This window comes from Pogoniulus pusillus, chromosome 10, assembly GCF_015220805.1.
Source record: "Pogoniulus pusillus isolate bPogPus1 chromosome 10, bPogPus1.pri, whole genome shotgun sequence".
In the NCBI taxonomy this organism is placed as follows: domain Eukaryota; kingdom Metazoa; phylum Chordata; class Aves; order Piciformes; family Lybiidae; genus Pogoniulus; species Pogoniulus pusillus.
In genome coordinates this window covers 33,024,861-33,046,507 of record NC_087273.1, presented here as the reverse complement: position 1 = coordinate 33,046,507, position 21,647 = coordinate 33,024,861, and the positions used below count along the sequence as shown (strand labels likewise).

Here is a 21,647-nt window from a genome sequence, read left to right as displayed (position 1 = left end):
GATGCTTTTGATGACTGGAAAATTCCATGCTTAGGTTCCTAATTACCTTATTTTGCCCTTACACAAGCTACACGTTCTGCAAAGGTGGATGAGATGACCCAAATCTCCCCCCATTCTCTTTCATTAGGCACCTAGAAATCAGATTTATATCCACTTTGCTGTCTAAGATCAAAATCGACTCAGCGGTTCATCCCTAGAAGGTACAACATCAACTGCAAAGACCAAAATACCTTCTCCTTCCTCGAAATCTGCAGGATTTATTGTGAAAGCACAGAAGAACACCTAGTCACAAGTCAAAAGGATTATCAAAAGTAGAGAGAGTATCATGGGTAGGGGAAAAAAATGAAAAGTAGAGAGAGTATCATGGGTAGAGGAAAAAATGAGTAGTAGAGAGAGTATCATGGGTAGAGGGAAAAAATGAGTAGTAGAGAGAGTATCATGGGTAGAGGGAAAAAATGATTAGTAGAGAGAGTATCATGGGTAGAGGAGGAAAAAATGAATAGTAGAGAGTATCATGGGTAGAGGAAAAAAATGAATAGTAGAGAGAGTATCATGGGTAGAGGAAAAAATGAGTAGTAGAGAGAGTATCATGGGTAGAGGGAAAAAATGAAAAGTAGAGAGAGTATCATGGGTAGAGGAGGAAAAAATGAAAAGTAGAGAGAGTATCATGGGTAGAGGAGGAAAAAATGAAAAGTAGAGAGAGTATCATGGGTAGAGGAAAAAAATGAGTAGTAGAGAGAGTAGCATGGGTAGAGGGAAAAAATGAGTGGTAGAGAGAGTATCATGGGTAGAGGAAAAAAATGAATAGTAGAGAGAGTATCATGGGTAGAGGAGGAAAAAAACAAAAAGTAGAGAGTATCATGGGTAGAGGAAAAAAATGAAAAGTAGAGAGAGTATCATGGGTAGAGGAGAAAAAAATGAATAGTAGAGAGAGTATCATGGGTAGAGGAAAAAATGAAAAGTAGAGAGAGTATCATGGGTAGAGGAAAAAAATGAATAGTAGAGAGAGTATCATGGGTAGAGGGAAAAAATGAGTAGTAGAGAGAGTATCATGGGTAGAGGGAAAAAATGAGTAGTAGAGAGAGTATCATGGGTAGAGGAAAAAAATCAAAAGTAGAGAGTATCATGGGTAGAGATAAAAAAAACCACACAGCTCGATACTTACAGAATTCATTAAGATAGAGCTGCCTTTTTCCAGAGAAAAACTGTGCCTGAAGCAGAGACACAACCACTGCCTCCTTTACCTGTCCACATGGCTATTTGAAGTCCACTTGGAAGCAGAGCTCTCAGCAGTTACACAATGACAAAGGAACACGAAGGAAAAACACCTACATGAGTCCGCGTCAGCTCTTCTGCCCCTCGATTCCCATGAAGGTCTCAATGGAGAATGCCTTTTTTCCACCCCCCCTTCCCTGTTAGTATTTCTCCCTTTCGAGTTTTTATAGCTGCTTGGAGATCTGCATCATTGTATTTGATTCTGGCTAATCTAGCATATAAATGAACAGGAATGCAGACACCCAGCACTCCCAAAAACACAGAAGGAAGTTTTTCCAAGCAAAATCCCTCTATTCGGCAGCGGTTCCAGTGATGCAATCAGAAGAGGAAGGAAAGTCTGTGTTGCTTCATTGTTTTGTTTGGATTTGGGGGGGTTCCAGTGTTAGCTTGTGATAATATTTCCAGCCCTAACTATGTTTCTCTGAGGGCAATCCAAAAAAAGTGAGTGTGATGTATTAAATAGGAAAAATATGCCATGGAACTGGCTCACTTTTTCCATCCTGAGTGACCATGACAGAATTGCCCCACTCCATTATTTTTCCTGTGTGGTTCAGTAGCTTTTGGGCAGCTTTGTTGTTTTTTACCAAAGTCCAATAAATCACAGAATTATAAATGCTGGAAAAGACTTTTAAGATCAAGTCCAACCAGCAACCCATCACCACCATGTCCCAAAGGTGCTTTTTTAGCACCTCCAGGCATGGTGACCCCACTATTTCCCTGGGCAACCTATTCCAATGCCTGACCAGTCTCTCAGGAAATAAATCTTTCCTAATATCCAATCTAAACCTCTCTGAAAACACAAAGTGGTTTTAACAGGAGCATAGTTATGGAGAAATTCAATAATTGATTCATCACTGTGAGGAGTTTAAGAGGCTTTTAAATAGGAGAATAGAGTGAAGAGCGCAAAGGTGATGAAGGATCTGGGGGAAAATTCTTAAGAGGAGTGGCTGAGGGAACAGAGATTGTTTAGCCTAGAGAAGAGGAGGCTGAGGGATATCTTCTTGCTCTTTACAACTCTCTGAAAGGATGTTGGAGTGAGGTGGGCATTGATTTGTTCAGCTTTGGGCTCCTCAGTTTAAGAGGGACAGGGATCTGCTGGAGAGGATCCAGTGGAGGGCTACGAGGATGATTAGGGGACTGGAGGGCATGGCTAATGAGGAGAGGCTGAAGGACCTGGGGCTGTTTAGTCTGGAGAAGAGAAGACTTAGAGGGGATTTGATAAATGTAAATATCTGAGGGCTGGCCAGGAGTGGAGGACAGGCTCTGCTCACTTGTTCCCTGGGATAGGACAAGAAGCAATGGGTGTAAGTTGTAGCAAAAGAGGTTCCACCTCCATACAAGGGGGAGCTTCTTTACTTTAAGGGTCGCAGAGCACTGGAACAGGCTCCCCAGAGAGGTTGTGGGGTCTCCTTCTCTGGAGACTTTCAAGGCCTGTCTGGATGTGTTCCTCTGTGATCTGTGCTAAATTGTGTAGCCCTGCTGTGGCAGGGGGGTTGGATGATCTCCATGGGTCCCTTCCAACCCCTAACATCCTGTGATCTTGTGATCACTTCTTCCTAGTGTCAAGTGGTAAGACAAGAGGAAATGGCCTGAAATTGTGACAGAAGAGGTTTAAATTGTATACTAGGAAAATGTCTTGACTAAAAGGATGGTCAGGAATCAGAATAAGTTGCCCAGGTAAAGTGATGGAGTCACACCCCTGAAGTCTCTCCAGAGGAGGACACTTCCCAAGCTCTCTGTGCAGCCTACTCCAGAGCTCTTTCATAGGAAGGAAGTTTTTCATCTTGCTTAGGTGGAACCTGCTTGGTTTGTGCCGGTTGCCTCTTGTGTTGTCACTGGGCACCATCCTGTCACCCTGCACTCTTTAGATATTTATTAGCCTTGCTAATTTCAATACATTATTTTGGCAACTGGTTCATTTCTACTGTTGCACAGCCTGAGGTCTCTTTTGGTTCAGATGAAATACAAAATCTCAGAGGTGGAAACTCATCCCCAGTACTCCCAAAGGAGGTAACTGAATCTAGCTGTCCACTCCACTGATATAATTAGGAATGCACTTTGTCAGCCTGGGAGGGTTTAACTCCAGCTGGCTGGGTTCAAGGCAGCCTCAGAAACCAATCTGTTCTTAGTAACACCATCTCCTCCACAGAATTACAGACCTACTTTTCAGCAGCCATATCCAGCTAACTGCTGAATGATGTTTTTCCACCCATTTCTGCAGTGGTCAGTGTCTTTTTCAGCATCACTGAAGCCTTGGCTCAAAGCCATGAAATGATTCAGAAACCAGAGGCTGAGCTGAGAGCTCAAGAATAACGGTTCTGAGCCTTACCCCTGGTGTTTGAACACAGCTCAATTCCGTCATCATATTCCTGAGCCAGCTGATGTGAGTCAAAGAGATTCTGATAGGTATTTAGATGATTGCTGGCCTATTGTTTAAGAAAGCAAAGGTGGTTTGGGGTCTGTTTTCTAGGAAAACCAAAACTCCACCCTTCACATGGGTTAGATAAATTAGGAGGGGAAAAGAGAATCATAGAAAAATAAAATCAGCCAGGTTGGAAGAGACCTCCAAGATCATCCAGTCCAACCTAGCACCCAGCCCTATCCACTCAACTAGACCATGGCACTAAGTGCCTCATCCAGGCTTTTCTTGAACACCTTCAGGGATGGTGACTCCACCACCTCCCTGGGCAGCCCATTCCAATGCCAATCTCTCTCTCTGGCAGGAACTTCTTCCTAACATCCAGCCTATACTTCCCCTGGAACAACTTGAGACTGTGTCCCCTTGTTCTGTTGCTGGTTGCCTGGGAGAAACATCTAACCTGGGAAATATCTAACTTGGGAAAATATCTAACCTGGGAAAATAAACCACTAAAAATCACCTTTTCATTTATTTGCCAAGAATAATTCTGCATTCCTCTTGTATCTTTTGACTCTTCTGATGAGTCTACAGGGATTCAGATCATAGAATCAACCAGGTTGAAAGAGACCTCCAAGATCATCCAGGCCAACCTATCATGATGAGTTAAATCACAACAAGCATTTCTATCTGAAATCATCAAATCATAGAATGGTTTGAATTGTAAAGGACCTTAAAGATCATTTAGTTCTAAGCCACTCCATGGACAGGGACATCTTCCATTAGATCAGGTTGCTCAAAATCCTGTCCAATCTGGCCTTGAAACCTCTAGGAAGCAGGCATCCACAACCTCCCTGGGCAACTCTTTCCCTTTGTGCTTTACTCTGATTGTTTAGCCTGGAGAAGAGAAGGCTGAGGGGGCACTTTCTTGCTCCCTACAGCTCCTTGAAAGAAGGGTGTAGCCAGGTGGGGGATGGTCTCTTCCCCTAAAAATACGTGATAGGACAGGAGGAAATGATCTCAAGTTGCAATATCAGGATAAATTTCTTTCCTGAAAGAGCAGTCAGGCATTGGAATGGGTTGGCCAGGGCAGGTGGCAGACTCAGTGGCCCTGGAAGTGTTCAAAAAGACATGTGGGTATGGCACTTTTTAGGATGTGGTTTAATGACCATGGTGGTCTTAGGTTGATGGTTGAACTCAGTGATCTTAGAATTCCTTTGCAGCTAAACCAATTCTGCAATTTGCACAGCCTAATGAGATATGCTACTATGGTGCAAGCAAGTTGGATAAAATTTCCCCTCCAGCCTCCAAAATATTTGGTAAAACTCCAGCATGGATTTAAATCTATTTACTTTACTCACCAAGACCTGAAAACACCCAGCCTAACCTATTCATCAGCAGAGTGGCTTGTTCAGAAAATAACCGTTTTTCTCCCCCCCCCCCCCCCTTATCAGTTGTGAAGCATTAGTTTAAACACTTTGAATTCCAGCCTTCAGGTTTCCAGCTACAGCTGTGTCAGCAGGCTGGAGGCAGCTCCCCCAGCCAGAGGCCCTATAGCTTAGACAGTGTGGCAAGGCTTGGGCAAACTGCAGTGCAGCTCCTGGGCACAGACAGGTAAAGAGAGGCTGGATTTGCTTGTGGTCACCCCAGAAAAGGGTATCACAGAACGCAGGAGTTGGAAGGGATGTCGACATCATCTAGTCCAATCCCTCTGCTAAAGCAGTGCCTTCTCCCAGGCAACCAGCAATAGAACAAGGGGACACAGGCTCAAGTTGTGCCAGGGGAGGTCTAGGCTGGATGTTAGGAGGAAGTTGTTGGCAGAGAGAGTGATTGGCATTGGAATGGGCTGCCCAGGGAGGTGGTGGAGTCACCGTCCCTGGAGGTGTTGAAGAAAAGCCTGGCTGAGGCACTTAGTGCCATGGTCTAGTTGAGTGGATAGGGCTGGGTGCTAGGTTGGACTGGATGATCTTGGAGGTCTCTTCCGACCTGGTTGATTCTATGATTCAGTGTCCCAGTTGGTTTGGGCTGGATGTTGGGAGAAAGAGCGATTGTATTGGAATAGGCTGCCCAGGGCAGTGGTGGGGTCATTGTGCCTGGAAGTATCACAGTATCACCAAGGTTGGAAGAGACCTCACAGATCATCAAGTCCAACCCTTTACCACAGAGCTCAAGGCTAGACCATGGCACCAAGTGCCACGTCCAATCCTGCCTTGAACAGCTCCAGGGACGGCGACTCCACCACCTCCCCGGGCAGCCCATTCCAGTGTCCAATGACTCTCTCAGTGAAGAACTTTCTCCTCACCTCCAGCTTAAATCTCCCCTGGCGCAGCCTGAGGCTGTGTCCTCTTGTTCTGGTGCTGGCTGCCTAAGAGAAGAGAGCAACCTCCTCCTGGCCACAACCACCCCTCAGGTAGTTGTAGACAGCAATAAGGTCACCCCTGAGCCTCCTCTTCTCCAGGCTAAACAATCCCAGCTCCCTCAGCCTCTCCTCGTAGGGCTGTGCTCAAGGCCTCTCCCCAGCCTCGTCGCCCTTCTCTGGACATGCTCAAGCATCAAAATGTCCCTCCTAAAGTGGGGGGCCCAGAACTGAACACAGTACTCAAGGTGTGGTCTAACCAGTGCAAGTGTTTGGAAGAGGACTGGATGTGGCACTTAGTACCACGGTTTGGTTGGCTGGATGGTGTTGGGTGATAGGTTGGACTTGATGATCTCAAAGGTCTTTTCCAACCTGTCCGATTCTGTGAATCTCTCCAGAGAAGGAGACTTCACAAACTCTTTGGGCAGCCTGCTCCAGGGCTCTGGCAAACTCACAGCAAAGAAATTTCTCCTCACAGTCAGATAAAACCTTCTGTGTTCCAGTTTGTGCCTGTTTCCCCATGTCCTGTGGCTGGTCACCAATGAAAACAGTCTAGCCCCATCCTCTTGGCCTCCACTTATTAGTGGTCAGCATTGACAACTTCTGTGTTGCAATTCTGGTAATGGTAAAATTCACTAAATCCATGGATTTATCACCTTGTTGTGTCATTCTAAACTGCTTTTTACACTGTTTCAATAGAGTCATAGAATCCTTTGGCTTGGAAGAGACCTTTCAGATCATCACTTCTGTCCCTGGAAGCGTACAAGAAAAATCTGGATGAGGCACTTAGTGCCATGGTCTAGCTGACTGGGTAAGGCTGGGTGCTAGGTTGGACTGGATGAGCTTGGAGGTCTCTTCCAACCTGGTTGATTCTATGCTTCTATGATCAGATCCAACTGTTAACCAAGTCTGCCACTAGACCATGTCCCTCAGCAAGACATCTATGTGTCTGTTCCTCCAAGCATGGAGATTTCACTGTTTCCCTGGGCAACCTGTTCCAGGGCTTCCCAAGTTTTTCAGGGAAGAAATTGTTCCTAATATCCAAACTAAACACCCCCTGCTGCAACTTGAGGCCACTTCCTCTTCTCCTGAATCTTGTTCCTTGGGAGAAGAAGCCAACTCTCATCTTGCTACAATCTCCTCTCAGGGGGTTGTAGGCACTGAGAAGGATTTCCCTCTACCTCCATTTCTCCAGACTAAACCACCCTAGGTCTTTCAGCCACTCCTCACAAGGCTCATTCTCCACACCCTTCATCAGCTACCTTGCCCTTCTCTGGACACTCTCCAACACCTCAGTGTCCTTGCAGCAAGGGGCTGAAGCCAGTTCTCAGGGTGTGGTCTCACCAGTGCTGAGTATTGAGGGACAATCCTACCCTGGTCCTGCTGGCCACACTGTTGTTGATCCAAGCCACAATACTTTAGGCCTTTCTTGGCCACCTGAGCACATGCTGGCTCACATTCAGCCAGCTGTCATTGCTTTGTTTGGTCCTTTTTTCACCTGTAATACAGATTTTCTGTAGGGGTCAGAATACAAACAGCACAACTGGGCCTTAAACACCAACAGTACATAAATTGCAGTGTCCTGCATCTGGAAGCCAAGCCCAAAAGACTGTGGATCAGACATAAAAAATCAATATACCTCCTTCTTGAGTCAAGAGGTCTCCTTACAAGTAGGAGAAGGCTTAATTCTGAAAACTACAGCTGACTGTGCCTTGCAGAATTCTGGATCACAGTAACAGTGCTAATTACTGCCATCCTCCTTACCCACATGGATATTATACCCCATGTTTGAATCTGGAAAGACAAAATGAGCCTCCCAGGCCATCCTATGACATTAACTCCTCTTACAAATGGGCAATTACTTCAATCTACAGTGACTCACTGGGGCATGACAAGTAATTAACTGCAGATTTACTTGTGTTCAGTGTAGATGCAGCCGAGTTGGTTTGGTTTGTGTGGTCTTACTGCACTGTTGAGTTAACTTCAGGACTGGCTTAGCTAAGTCCAAAAGAACATTCAGTAGTTTAAAAAAAACTCCAAGAGATGGAGTCCATTAAGGATAAAATGCATCTTGACCACACCAAACAGCTGCAGGATCAATGTCCTTCCCCAAATCCATAGAATCATAAAGTTGTTTTGGCTGGAAAAGACCTCCAAGACTACTGAGTTCAACCATCAATGTAATACCATGGCCATTAAAGCATGTCCCAAGTTGCCATGTCTATATGTTTCCTGAACACCTCAAGGGACAGTGAGTCCACCACCCCCCCAGGACAGCTCCTTCCAGTGCCTGGTCACTCTTTCAGTACAAGTGTTTCCCAATAGCCAAGATAAACCTACCCTGGTACAACTTAAGCCTCTGATGCTATCTCTTCTAATCTGGGAGAGGACATCAACCCCCCAGCTGATGGTAACCTCCTTTCAGGGGGTCGTAGAGAGTGAGAAGGCCTCCCCTCAGCCTCCTTTTCTCCAGCCTAAACTCTCCCAGCTCCCACAGACACTCCTCATGCATTTTGTTCTCCAGACCCTTCACCACCTTCATTGCCCTTCTGTGGACATGCTCCAGCACCTCAATATCCTTTGTAGTCAGGGACCCAAAAATGAAACCAAATCCTTTGTAGTCAGGGACCCAAAAATGAAACCAAAACTCAAGGTGTTGCCTCACCAGTGTCAAGTACAAGGGGATAGTCACTTCCCTACTTCTGCTGGCCACGCTACTGCTGACCCAAGCCAGGATGCTACTGGCCCTCTTGGCCACCTGGGCACACACTGGGCTGTCTTCAGTCTGAAGTCTGTGGTGTGCTTCCTAAATGCAGAGCAAAGATGTATCATCTCAGGAACAGTGTGGCCAGTAGGACAAGGGAGATTATTCTGCCCCTGTACTCAGTACTGCTCAGGTAACACCTTGAGTACTGTGTCCAGTTCTGGGCTCCTCCATTGCAGAGAGATGTTGAGGTGCTGGAAGGTGTCCAGAGAAGGGCAACAAAGCTGGTGAGAGGCCTGGAACACAAACACTATGAGGAGAGGCTGAGGGAGCTGGGGGTGTGCAGCCTGCAGAAGAGGAGGCTCAGGGGGGACCTCATTGCTGTCTACAACTACCTGAAGGGAGGCTGGAGCCAGGTGGGGGTTGGTCTCTTCTGCCAGGCACCCAGAAACATAACAAGGGGACACAGTCTCAAGTTGTGCCAGGAGAGGGCTAGGCTGGATGTTAGGAGGAAGTTATTGGCAGAGAGAGTGATTGGTACTGGAATGAGCTGCCCAGGGAGGTGGTGGAGTCACTGTGCCTGGAGGTGTTGAAGCAAAGCCTGGCTGAGGCACTTAGTGCCATGGTCTGGTTGACTGGATAGGGCTGGGTGCTAGGTTGGACTGGATGATCTTGGAGGTCTCTTCCAACCTGCTTGATTCTATGATTCTCTATCTCCATACCTAGAGTTTGCACAGACCAGCCCAGAGTCTTGAAAACTACAGACCTGATGTCAGCAGGGACTTAGTGAGGAACTTTCTACCAAATGAGTCAAATCCAAGCCTTGTACAAAGTTGTTACTCCCTGCCCAACTCTGCCCATTGGGAAGGCAGTATTTTTTTCTGGTTAGCTGTACAGTTTACTGCTCTAGAGCTTCTTCCATCTCTGCTGGCAAACTGTGAGAGCGACCCAGTGTCTGATGTCCTGAGGTTTCACCTACAGATGATGCCCTGAGGAAAAGGACCTGGGGGTCTGGTTTGATGAAAAGCTCAACATGAGCCTGCAGTGTGAATGCAGCCAAAACAGCCAATTGTGTCCTGGTCTGCAGCAAGAGCAGCGTGGCCAGAGGGCAAGGGAGGGGATTCTGCCCCTTTGCTCTGCTCTCCTCAGACCCCACCTGGAGTACTGTGTGAGGTTCTGGAGCCCCCAGAACAAGAGGGACATGGAACTGTTGGAGTGAGTCCAGAGGAGGGCCATGAAGATGCTCAGAGGGCTGCAGCAGCTCTGTTAGGAGGACAGGCTACCAGAGTTGGGGCTCTGCAGCCTGGAGAAGAGAAGGATCCGAGGAGACCTTACGGTGGACTTCAGTATCTGAAGGGGGCCCACAGGAAGGCTGGGGAGGGACAATTTATAAGGTCTGTAATGACAGGATGAGGAGCAATGGGTTTAAACTGGCAGAGGGGAGACTCAGACTAGATGTTAGGAAGAAGTTCTTTGCAGTGAGGGTGGTGAGACACTGGCACAGGTTGCCCAGGGAGGTTGTGGCTGCTCCCTCCCTGGAGGTGTTCAAGGCCAGGCTGGATGAGGCTTCGAGTGACCTGTTCTAGTGGGAGGTGTCCCTGCCTATGGCAGGGGGTTGGAACTTTGAAGTCCCTTCCAACCTAAACCATTCTATTATTTACACTGAATTGTTTGGATCCCAGAGTGCAGAAAATAACACTTTATGGTTCACAGAATCATTAAGGTCTCTAAATTCATCACGTTTAACCTTCCACTCCACACCTCTAAGACCTCTAGACCATGCTCCACATTGCCACATCTACTCATTTTTCTAACACCTCCAGGTTCTCCATTCCTAGCAGTTCATTATGTCAGAGCTGTCAGCCTGCCAGGTGCAATCTGAAGGTGTCTGTGTAGAGCACTCAGAGCTCTCAGGTCCTACTTTTTCTGTCTGTGGGCATCTCCAACCCTCCTGTAATCAGAGATAAGTGACTTAGTTACAAACGAATGGAGCAGCTGGCTAAATGCTCGACCAAACAAAACGATCAAAGGGACAGTGCCAGATGTTTTTCATCAGCTCTACATATGGAGGAACCAGGGAGAGCAGCAGGAGCACCAAGCTAAAAGAGAAACCAGAGAAGCCAACTCCAGTTTCAACCATAACACGAGGAACTGGCTATAAATACAACATTCCTCAGGGAGGCTCCCAGAGGATTTTCTGTAGGTATTTCTAAGACCTACAGGAAAAACGTGTCCACTATTGTCTGCCTTACTCAGACACATCCTCCTACTAAGTGTTTTATTAATAATTACCATTCTCAGCTTCTGTAAAGAAAAATATACTTCAAAAAAATCCTACCTTGGAAAGCTGTTAGAAATTAAAAGTAGTGGTTTGAGGGTTTCATTTCTTTCCATGAAATACATTGGTTTGTATTTTTTTATCCCAGGCTCTGCCAATCCCATCTTTTCCTAGCTTACTGTTGTCTTTTACCACTTTTAGTACATAACAGCATTTGAATTTCACAGGCTCCAAGTCCAAGTTAACTGCAAGAGGCTCAAGTCATGTCAAGATTTATTGTGGAAAAAGGAGACAGCTTTTTAGTGCTGTCTTCTGGGGAAGTTTATGGTAGAGGGAGATAAACATCCAAAATAGTCAAAGCTGTTTATTCTGCATCACTAAGAAGACATTCTTGACATCACTTGTATACAACCCAGCAGAGGAGCTGCTCAGGCAGCCCTGGCAGAAATTAAACCCAGGATAACCCAGCCTCAGGGCATCCAGACCCGACTGGGGTATAAAGACTCCTCTTGGCATCTTCTTCCAGTCATTACTTCAGGACACTTTCTCTCACTGTGACATCACAGAATCCCAGCATGGTGGAACCTCTGGAGATCACCCAGTCCAACCCCCCCTGCTAAAGGAGGGTCACATCCAGAGCAGGCTGCCCAGGATCACAATGTCCAGGTGAGTTTGGAATCTCTTTAGAGAATAAACCCACAACCTCTCTGGGTAGCCTGCTCCAGGGCTCTGGCACCCTCACAGCAAAGACTTTTCTCCTCATGTTCAAATGGAACAATCTGGGTTCCAGTTAGTGCCCATAGCCTTTTGTCCTATGGCTGGGCACCACCGAACAGAGTCTGGCCCCAGCTTCTTGATCCATGTCCTTTAGCTATTGATAAGCTCTGATGTCCCCAACATTACTGAATCTTAAGAGAAAGAACATTGCAAAAGGCTCTGGTGCCATGTTTGTCCAGCAGGGTGACTTTACTGCTTTTATGTAGGATTATTTTTGACCTCCATATAAAAGTGTGTTACTGATGACCTTGCACTGGCACCTAGGAACTGGAATTGCTACATCCAGAGACATCTAAAAATCCCACATGTGTGTTTTGTGTGCAAGCCAAAGAGCATATTGAATAGTTGGTGAATTGAATTACATGTTCTAAATTAAATTGCAGAAGTATCACTGTTTCATAAAGAATTAGATTTAACTCCTTTAATGTCATTAATCCCTTCTGTTAGCTTTATCTTCACCTCTCAACAAAACAGCACTTCAGTCTTTCCACTGAAATCAATATATTAACTCTTCAGCTGAATCTGAGTTGGAAGAGTACCATTGCTTGTGGGCTGACTACCTCATGGATCTGGTTCTCCTCCCTGGGGGTGTTCAAGGCCAGGTTGGATGAGGCCTTGAGCTGCTGAATCTAGTTGAGAGGCACCCCTGCACGTGGTAGGGAGGCTGGAGTGGATGATCTCTAAGGTCCCTTGCAACCTGAGCCATTCTATGACCAGAGACTACCCCAAATCTGCATATATTAGGGGAGTGGAGAGCAGGGATCCTGAAAGTGACCAGCAGATAGCTGAAGGCAACATAGAAAAGAACATGAGATGTCCTGAATTTTCTGACTCCATGCTTTAGTGATGCTTGCTTGAAAGTCACTCCCTGAGAAGAGGAGGATGGAGATAGCCCAGAATATGAGGAGACTGGAAGCAAGTGGAAGTTTCCAGTCTTGCCTTTGGCTAGAGGAGAAGCTAAGCAGGGGTACTGAGTTGTTCAGTGATGCTGAAATCTGCTTTGTCCTTCACCTGTCTTCCTGGAGTTGGTGGTACATACAGATTCTACAGAACGACAGAATGCTTTAAAAAGATGTTTACTCCATGTATAAATAGCTTGCTGGCCCCTTTAAAAGCTGCTCTAGCCCCATACTGCAGGAACAAAGTCTGTGAACCTGCTTTTGCTGTCCTGTGATTCTTATCTCATGCCCCTGTAAGCAAAAGCCACTCATCACAGGGGAAGTATCTGCGATTTTCAGTGCAGGATGAGTTCCTGGCTGGTAAATATGGTAACAAATGGCCTGAGTTGCTCACTGAGTCTCATGCTTTAGTCTACGAAAGCTTGGCATGACTCACTTAGGAATGCTTTGTACTCCCCTAATTGCATAATTACCGTGGAGAGCTCACTGGCCATTTGGCATAGAGGTCATGCCTGTTTCCTCCCAGCACAGGAATAACTCCTCCTGCCTTCTGCTAGCAGGAGAAAAAGGAGCTGTGAGGAAGCCATATGGTGCAGGGTCCCACTTTTCCTCTCTCTAATCCACGAGCAGCATTTGTACCAAAGTAAAGTCCACCATTTTCCAAAAGGAGGATGGAAAAGTTGACCACTAAATACCAAAAATCAGCACATTCACCTTCAAATTGAGTAACTGCATGTTCTGGGGTGTTTGGTACCAGTACTTGTTATCTGAGCTCCAGTAAAGTGGGTTAAAAACAGTAAGGGGGATGCCACAAGCACAGGAACTTCTCCCATTACACTCCTACATCATAGAGTTAGCCTAATGACTGAGCAAAGCAAACAGATTTCTCCAACACTGTTCTCCAAGCAGCAATTTAACAAAAAGCACAAATAATATAAGAGCTATTGACAACTGCAGCCATGAAAAGCAAAAGGACAAGTGAAGTAAAAGGGACCTGAATGCCCCAGGAGAAAAAAAAGGAAGGTGGCCTTGTATAAAGGGAATTAAGAGAAGATTCAGCTGGTAAATGCTCCTGGACCTCAACAGTTTGGTGTTCAAGGGCTCACCCAGTGTGTGGAACTAGTGAAATAAGTCTGCAAGGTGGAACAAAAGGAGAAAGATAGAAAGGAATGAAAAGGAGACTTTTAAGTACAGCTCTCTTTAGTCCCCCTGATGCTCTCTTGGTCTGAAGAACTACTGGAATCTGTGATTCATCTTAACCAATTTACTAATGCAAACCAAGAGTAAATTTGGAAGCAAATATTCTCTTTTGGAGGTTGGTGATGAACAAGGGGCAGTGAGTTTAAACTACAGCAGGGTAGATTTAGATTAGACCTGAGGAAGAAGTTCTTTACTGAGAGTGGTGAGACACTGAAAGGGATTGCCCAGAAAAGTTATGGACACCTCATGCCTGGAAATGGTTAAGACCAAGCTGGATGAGGTTTTGAGCAGCCTGGGCTAGTGAGAGATGTCCCTGCCTGTGGCAGGGTGGTTGGAATTAGATGATCTTTAAGGTCCCTTTCACTTTAAGCCATTCTATGATCATACAGCACCTTGCTACCCCTTTCATTACACATGACTTTCACATCCTTCCTTGCACACAGATTGCAGATTCCACTCAAAGCCCACCTTCTCCTGTCCCCCTTGGAGCCCACCAGCTAACATCCCCTAAAATGAAATGGCTTATACACCCTCTCCTCCCTCTGGACTCAAGTATGAAGATGTTAGTGGCTTCTGCATTTAATGATGGTGCTAATACTGCTGGGGTATGTTACAGAGACTCACGTGGGATATCTCCATGATTGGCCTTTCAAGAGTTGTACATGAATGTGAATCCAAGAGGTCTGATGCATTGATGTTGTCTTATTCGTGTCAACTTTGCTGCTGTGCCCATTTCTGGGCTTCCCAGTTCAGGAGAGACAAGAAACTACTGGAGAGAGTCCAGTGGAGGCTACAAAGATGCTGAGGGGAATGGAGCATCTCTGTGAGGAGGAAAGATTGAGGGACCTGGTGCAGTTTAGCTTGGAGAAGAGCAAGCTGGGGAGTGAGGACCTTCTCAATGTTGATCAATAGCTAAATGGTAGGGGGTGAGAGGATGGAGGGCAAGAGGATGGGGCCAGACATCAACAGGACAAGATGCAGTGGGCACAAACTGAAACTCTGGAGGTTCCATCTAAACATGAGGAGAAATTTCTTTGCTGTGAGGGTGCTGGAATCCTACAGCAGGCTGCCCAGGGAGGTTGGGGAGTCTCCTTCTTTGGAGAGATTCCAAACCCACCTGGATATTGTGAGCCTGCTGTTGGGTGACCCTGCTTTAACAGGAGGGTTGGACTTGATGATCTCCAGAGGTCCCTTCCAACCTCCACCATGCTGTGATTCTATCCATGGACCTTCCAGTGTGTGCTTGGATTGGCAGGCCTGTTAAAGATTACTCATTTGTTTAGAGGTTCATGATAGCTGCTTACATCTTCCCTTCTTTATTATCAGCATAGTGGGAAGCAGAGCAGTTTGATACCAACTGAAGCTACATTAGCTTCCCCTTTCTGTGAGGAAGCTCTGCTTAGAAACTTCCCAAAGTGGAAGTGTTTGCAAGGGAAGACATTATCTGACACATCCAAGCCTGCCTCTGTTGAGTGGAGCTGCCCTTCTGATATCAAAGGAGCATCACTCCAAAACAAGAGAAAGATTTTGATGAGAGAAAAGAAGATGAATGATCCTGATTCCTAAACTGAGAAATAAGTGATTAGAAATTTAGCAAACTGAGGGTTCTCACAGATGAACATCTGAAGGATCTGACTTCATCAGAACTACATCTAAGCAAACTCAATGGAATTTATTGGGAAGTCAGGCTCTAGAATTACAGAATCGACCAGGTTGGATGAGACCTCCAAGATCATCCAGGCCAACCTAGCACCCAGCCCTGTCCAATCAACCAGACCATGGCACTAAGTGCCTCAGCCAGGCTTTGCTTGAACTCCTCCAAGGACAGTGACTCCACCACCTCCCTGGGCAGCTCATTCCAATAGCAAATCACTCTCTCTGGCAACAACTTCCTCCTAACATCCAGCCTAGACCTCCCCTGGCACAACTTGAGACTGTGTCCCCTCGTTCTGTTGCTGGTTGCCTGAGAGAAGAGGCCAACCCCCACCTGGCTACAGCCTCCCTTCAGGTAGTTGTAGACAGCAATGAGGTGTGCCCCGAGCCTCCTCTTCTCCAGGCTGCACACCCCCAGCTCCCTCAGCCTCTCCTCATAGGGTTTGTGTTCCAGGCCCCTCACCAGCTCCGTCACCCTTCTCTGGACACATTCCAGTATCTCAACACCTCTCTTGAATTGAGTAGCCCAGGACTGGACACAGTACTCATGATGTGACTCTAAGACACATCTGCTCTTGTTATCAAACAAAAAATAGACAACACCTCTATTCCTTGCATGCTTTCCCACATCATTCTCCTGGAGAATCAAGGAAGTAGCATGCAGCAGTGTGGGGTTGCTTAAAAAGAGGTCAAGCTTATAGTAAAGCTTCTTGCATTGGGATGACAGCAGGCAAAACAGAGAATCATAGAAACATTTAGGTTAGAAAATACCTCTAAGATCATCATGGGCAACTATCAACCTACTACTATCATGCCCACTAAAGCACATCCCAAAGTGACATGTTTACATGTATTCTGAACACTTCCAGGGACAGAGACTCCCTGGGCAGCCTGATTCAATGACTGATCACTATTTCACTACAAAAATGTTTCCTAACACTCAACCTAAACCTCCCCAGCTAGTTCTATCCTCCCCTATAGTTCTATCACTTCATACTGGTGAGGAGAGACCAACAACCACCTCACTCCAGTCTCCTTTATGGTCACTGTAGAGAGCAAAGCTTCCCCTTAGCCTCCTTTTCTCCAAGTTGAACACATCTAGGATATTCAGGATATCAGGGAGTGACAGGACTAGGGGGAATGGAGTGAAACTGGAGATAGGTAGGTTCAGGCTAGAAGTGAGGAGGAAGTTCTTCAGCATGAGAGTGGTGAGAGCTTGGAGTGGGTTGCCTGGGGAGGTGATCGAGGCCCCATCCCTGGAGATGTTTAAGGCCAGGCTGGATGGGGCTTTGGCCAGCCTGATCTAGGGTAGGGTGTCTCTGCCCATGGCAGGGGGGCTGGAACTAAATGATGCTTGTAGTCCCTTCCAACCCTGACTGATTCTATGATTCTATATCTAGTTCCCTCAGCTGCTAATCAGATGACTGGACCCTTCAACAGCTTTGTTGCCCTTCTCTGGACCTCCTCCAGCAGCTCAGTGTCCTTCCTGGAGTGAGGGTGCAAAACTGAAGTATTTGAGAAGCAGCCTCACCAGTGCTGAGTACAGGGAGCATTAGCTGTACTAGTCTTGCTGGTCACATTAGTGATGATCCGAGCCAGGATGCTGGTGTCCTTTCTGGACACCTGGACATACTGCTGGCTCACCTTCAGCCAGCTTTCAACCACCACCCTCACGTACAGAAAAGACAACCCAGGAAAGAGTTTATAGAAGATAAAGTAGGGATTTAAGCCAGAGCCTATTCTACCATTTGCTGAAGTGTTGAGAGCATTTGCCTTCACGGATTCTGCATTCCAGAAGGCTGCATGCTGGGTTAATAAAATCTCTCTCTTGAACAGGCTTTGGAAACTCAGCTGGTCACTGGCTGCCCATATGGCAGGACTTGGCTGTTGGTATCAGACAGCTGCAGGAAGCTGAGGACAAGAAAGGGGACACAGCAGCAGAAATCTTAGGGACACATAGATATACAGAGAGACATACATCTTTGCCTCATGGCAGGAGCTTCCAAAATATGTTCCTCATTAAAACACCAGGATCCTCTTTTTTTGTTTGTTTTCATTCAGGAACTGCAATTTACACTTCTGCCTTCTTTTTTTTCTTCTTTTACATATATGATTTAAGCCTTCATACACCCCAAGCCAAACTTTCAAGAGCATTTCAAAACAATTAGCACACCTAAAAGAAAAAGAACAAATCCCACCCTATTTCCATTGCTCCCACAGAATCATTTTGGTTGGAAAAGACCTTTAGGATCATCCAGTCCAACCATTCTCAAACTACCAACACCGGTGCTAAACCATGTCCCTCAGCATCACATCTCTGCCTCTTTAAAACACCTCCAGGGATGGGGATTCAGCCACTTTCCGGGCACCCTGTTCCAGTCTTTGAGAACCTTTTCAGTGAAGAAGCTTCTTCTGATATCCAACCTAAGCCTCCCCTGGTCAGATATTCAATTTGAAAACCCCCAGACACAGGCCCTATCCAAGCATCCTGATGACACACTGGGATACAGTCACACCTGAAAAGAATAATACCTGACCCTTTTTCATCCAAAAGCTGAAGAAAATAACACCCCCCCCACTACTGCATTGGCAAACAAGGACACCAATTCTTTCATTAGATCACAAGCCAAGGATTTCTGTACCATGTAAGAAAAAAACCAAATGAAAAGCTGACAAAGCCATGGATGACCTCTCTGTAACATGGTGTGCTAGTTTGAGCCTAGCTAGAATGTTTTGGTGAGAATTACATTACAAACTGTGAGAGGGAAACAATGGTGATGTCTACTTCACTCATAGGCTTGTTGAGATGTAGAGGAACAAGAATGTCAATCTAGATAACAGAGACAGCCACCGTCTCAAAGGGTCAGCACAGACTCAAGGGGAGATTCGGAGCAGCACTGTTTTTTTCTTCCTTGGGGAAGAAATGCCATGCTCCCCAGTAACCCAACACCAAACCACTGAGCTCTGTTCTGAGCAGCAAAATGCCATTCTTGCTGCGTCTCAAAAGCCAGGCTCGAGGGTATTTTGGTCCTGCTCTCCAACAGGAGCTGAGCAGAACAAAGGAGTTATCTTTATGGGACAGCCAGGGAAACACACAAAGAACAGGAAGATGCAGCTAACTTAAATAATGCCACTGAAAACAAAATAACTACCAGGCTATAAATAAACAACCTGAAGCAAAGAGCAATTATTTTAAGGCGCAGGAGGAACGAGAGTTTGTTTCCTTCAGACTGCTCACGTTTTTCACTTAGCGTTTCCTACGTTCCTCAGTTTTTCATGCTTTGAACTTTCACACCACTTCTCTCGGAGAAGAAAAGTGCACAACTGCAGCATAGGCATTCAGGAGAAAGGTCTTTTCCAAAACAATAAAAAATCGCCCTAACTGCTGGGTTTTTACAACTCTGGACATCCACCCACTCTGACGGAGCAGGGAAGTGAACGTACCCAGGGCTGTGCTAAGGAAGACAATGTTCGGTTTCCTGCAGCCCGAAGGAATTTTCTGATCTAGACTCGGGCTCTCTACCCATGCAACCTCCCATTGTCTGCGCCCGGGTGTGCAAAGCAGCCCCTGCAGCTGCACCAAAAGGCAAAGGCTGGTCCCGACCCGCCGGGTGAACGGGGGAGGAACGAAACAAACCCTCTCAAGCAAAGCCACAATCAACTTTTGCAGCGCCAGATTCAGCCACTCCAACCTCTTCCATTTCTGTGCCATCGCCCTAAACAGAAGCATGCTCCCCTTTTTTTTTCCTTCGGGGTTGTCCTGTTTGGGTATCCTGGGCAGGAAACCGGCGCACAAGATTCAAACTAAGCACTTGGATTTCCCCCTCCCAGCCCTGACCAGCGGCGCTGGGCTGAATCACTTCCCCCCGAAGACTAGAAACCTGCAAGAGCAAAGCGCTCCTGAAGTGCTCAGGAAAAGCTGTCGGGCAGAGGCGCAGCCAGCAAAAGCCACAAGTGACACCACTTAGCGCCGAGCTCGGCACCACCCCAGCCCCTAGGGGCCCCTCCGCCTTTACCTGCTGCCGGGCGAGCGGCCGGCGGGGAGGTCCTGCGCGCAGCTCTGCTCCACGCCCGCCATCCGGGCCGGGCTGCGGGGATGGTAGGCTGTCAGCACCACGCTGCCGGAGTCCTTCATCTCCATGGTGTCAGAGGCACATGGCGGTGGTGACAAAACCGGCGGGGAGGTGACGATGGGAAGAGCAAAAGCCAGGGAGTTCCTGTCACGACGGTGAGCTCAATGGGCAGGCTCCGCCGCAGGCTCTCGCCGCGGGTTCGCTTGTCAGCAGAGCGCTGCCGCTGAGACAGGGCTGCGCTCCCTGCCAGGAAAGCTGCATTAGCATAGAGTCCCAAACACCGCCCACCAAACAGCCCACGGGGAAGTCACTGCCATCCTAGGAAACTCGAAACCCCACTCAATCCCACCCGAGCGGCCGCGGGGAAAACGTCTTCCTCGCCTGCTTTTCCTTTTTATCTCCCTTGATCTCTGAGGAGCCAATTTCTCAATCTTCTCCTCCTTGGGCTCAGTCAAGGAACATTAATTGCAGGTGAAGCAGCAGCAGCAGCAGCAGGAGGAGCGGAGAGAGCTCCTCAAACACAAACCGGGGATGTGCAGAGCAGGGAGCGAGTTAAAAGTGCTCACACGAGTTCACAAACCAACTGAACTCTGCTCTGTTTCAAGGATCAGGAGCAGGAATCCTGATTTCCTGCATTTTTTGTGGCAGGGAACTGGACTTGGCTTCTCCTGAAAGCTGTTGAAGCTTTGGTTCTGTCTGGATACATAATGAGGAGAGCCCTGGGAAAGGAGTGAATTGGGTTTGTGTCGCTCTGTGTCCATCTGGAGCAATCCCGTAAATACAACTCGATCTTTGGGGTCTTTCCCAACCAAGGCGATTCTGTGAATACACTCCGAAGCGATGGGTAGTTTTGCTTTCCATGGATGATATTCAGATGCTAATTGAAAGGCTTTCTATCAAAAGGAAACCCATCATAGCCAAAATCTTAGAATAATAGAATCATTATGGTTGGAAAAGATCTCTAAGATCATCAAGTCAAACTCTTAGTTTAACGACACCATGGCTATTAAACTATGTCCCAGAGTGCCAGGTCTACGTGTTTTATCACCTCCAGGGATGGTGACTCCATCACTTCTCTGGGCAGCTTGCTCCAGTGCCTGACCACTCTTGCAGTGAACAAATTGTTCCTGCTATCTGACCTCTCTTCCCCTGTACTCAGCACTGGTCAGGCCACACCTTGAGTCCTGTGTCCAGTTCTGGGCCCCTCAATTCAAGAGAGATGTTGAGGTGCTGGAAGGTGTCCAGAGAAGCACAGCAAGGCTGGTGAGAGGCCTGGAACACAAACACTATGAGGAGAGGCTGAGGGAGCTGGGGGTGTGCAGCCTGCAGAAGAGGAGGCTCAGGGGGGACCTCATTGCTGTCTACAACTACCTGAAGGGAGGCTGTAGCCAGGTGGGGGTTGGCCTCTTCTCCCAGGCAACCAGCAATAGAACAAGGGGACACAGTCTCAAGTTGTGCCGGGGGAGGTCTAGGCTGGATGTTAGGAGGAAGTTGTTGGCAGAGAGAGTGATTGGCATTGGAATGGGCTGCCCAGGGAGGTGGTGGAGTCACCATCCCTGGAGGTGTTGAAGCAAAGCCTGGCTGAGGCACTTAGTGCCATGGTCTAGTTGACTGGCTAGGGCTGGGTGCTAGGTTGGCCTGGATGATCTTGGAGGTCTCTTCCAAGCTGGCTGATTCTATGATTCTATTCTATGATTCTAAACCTCCCCTAGTGTGATTTCAGACAATCTTCTCTCATTCTGTCACTTGATACTAGGGAAACGGAGAGTCCAGCTCAAGAAACACACAAAGAAGGAGACCTTATTGTGGCCTTCCAGTATCTGCAGGGGGCCTACAAGAAAGCTGGTGAGGGACTTTTTAGGGTGCTGAGTAGTGATAGGATTAGAGCTATAGGGCTGGAGCAAAACTAGAAGTGAGTAGATTCAGATTGGATGTTCGGGAGAAGTTCTTTACCGTGAGGGTGGTGAGACACTGGAACAGGTTGCTCAGAGAAGTGGTGGAGTCACCATCCCTGGAAGTGATAAAAAAACATATAGACCTGGCAATTTGGGACATGGTTTAATAACCATGGTGTTG

General features: G+C 47.1%; 1 protein-coding gene across 2 annotated transcripts in view; it reads right to left on the bottom strand.

Moving 5' to 3' along the window:
* The window catches only part of ARHGAP28 (Rho GTPase activating protein 28), a 109,203-nt gene extending 89,234 nt beyond the window's left edge, over positions 1-19,969 (bottom strand). For both annotated transcript variants that reach the window (XM_064150175.1, XM_064150176.1), the window contains exon 1: positions 19,515-19,969. In XM_064150175.1, the coding sequence (XP_064006245.1) occupies positions 19,515-19,639 (125 nt within the window). In that variant the 5' untranslated portion in view covers positions 19,640-19,969. The remainder of the gene's footprint in view (positions 1-19,514) is intronic.
* Positions 19,970-21,647: the final 1,678 nt, after the last annotated feature.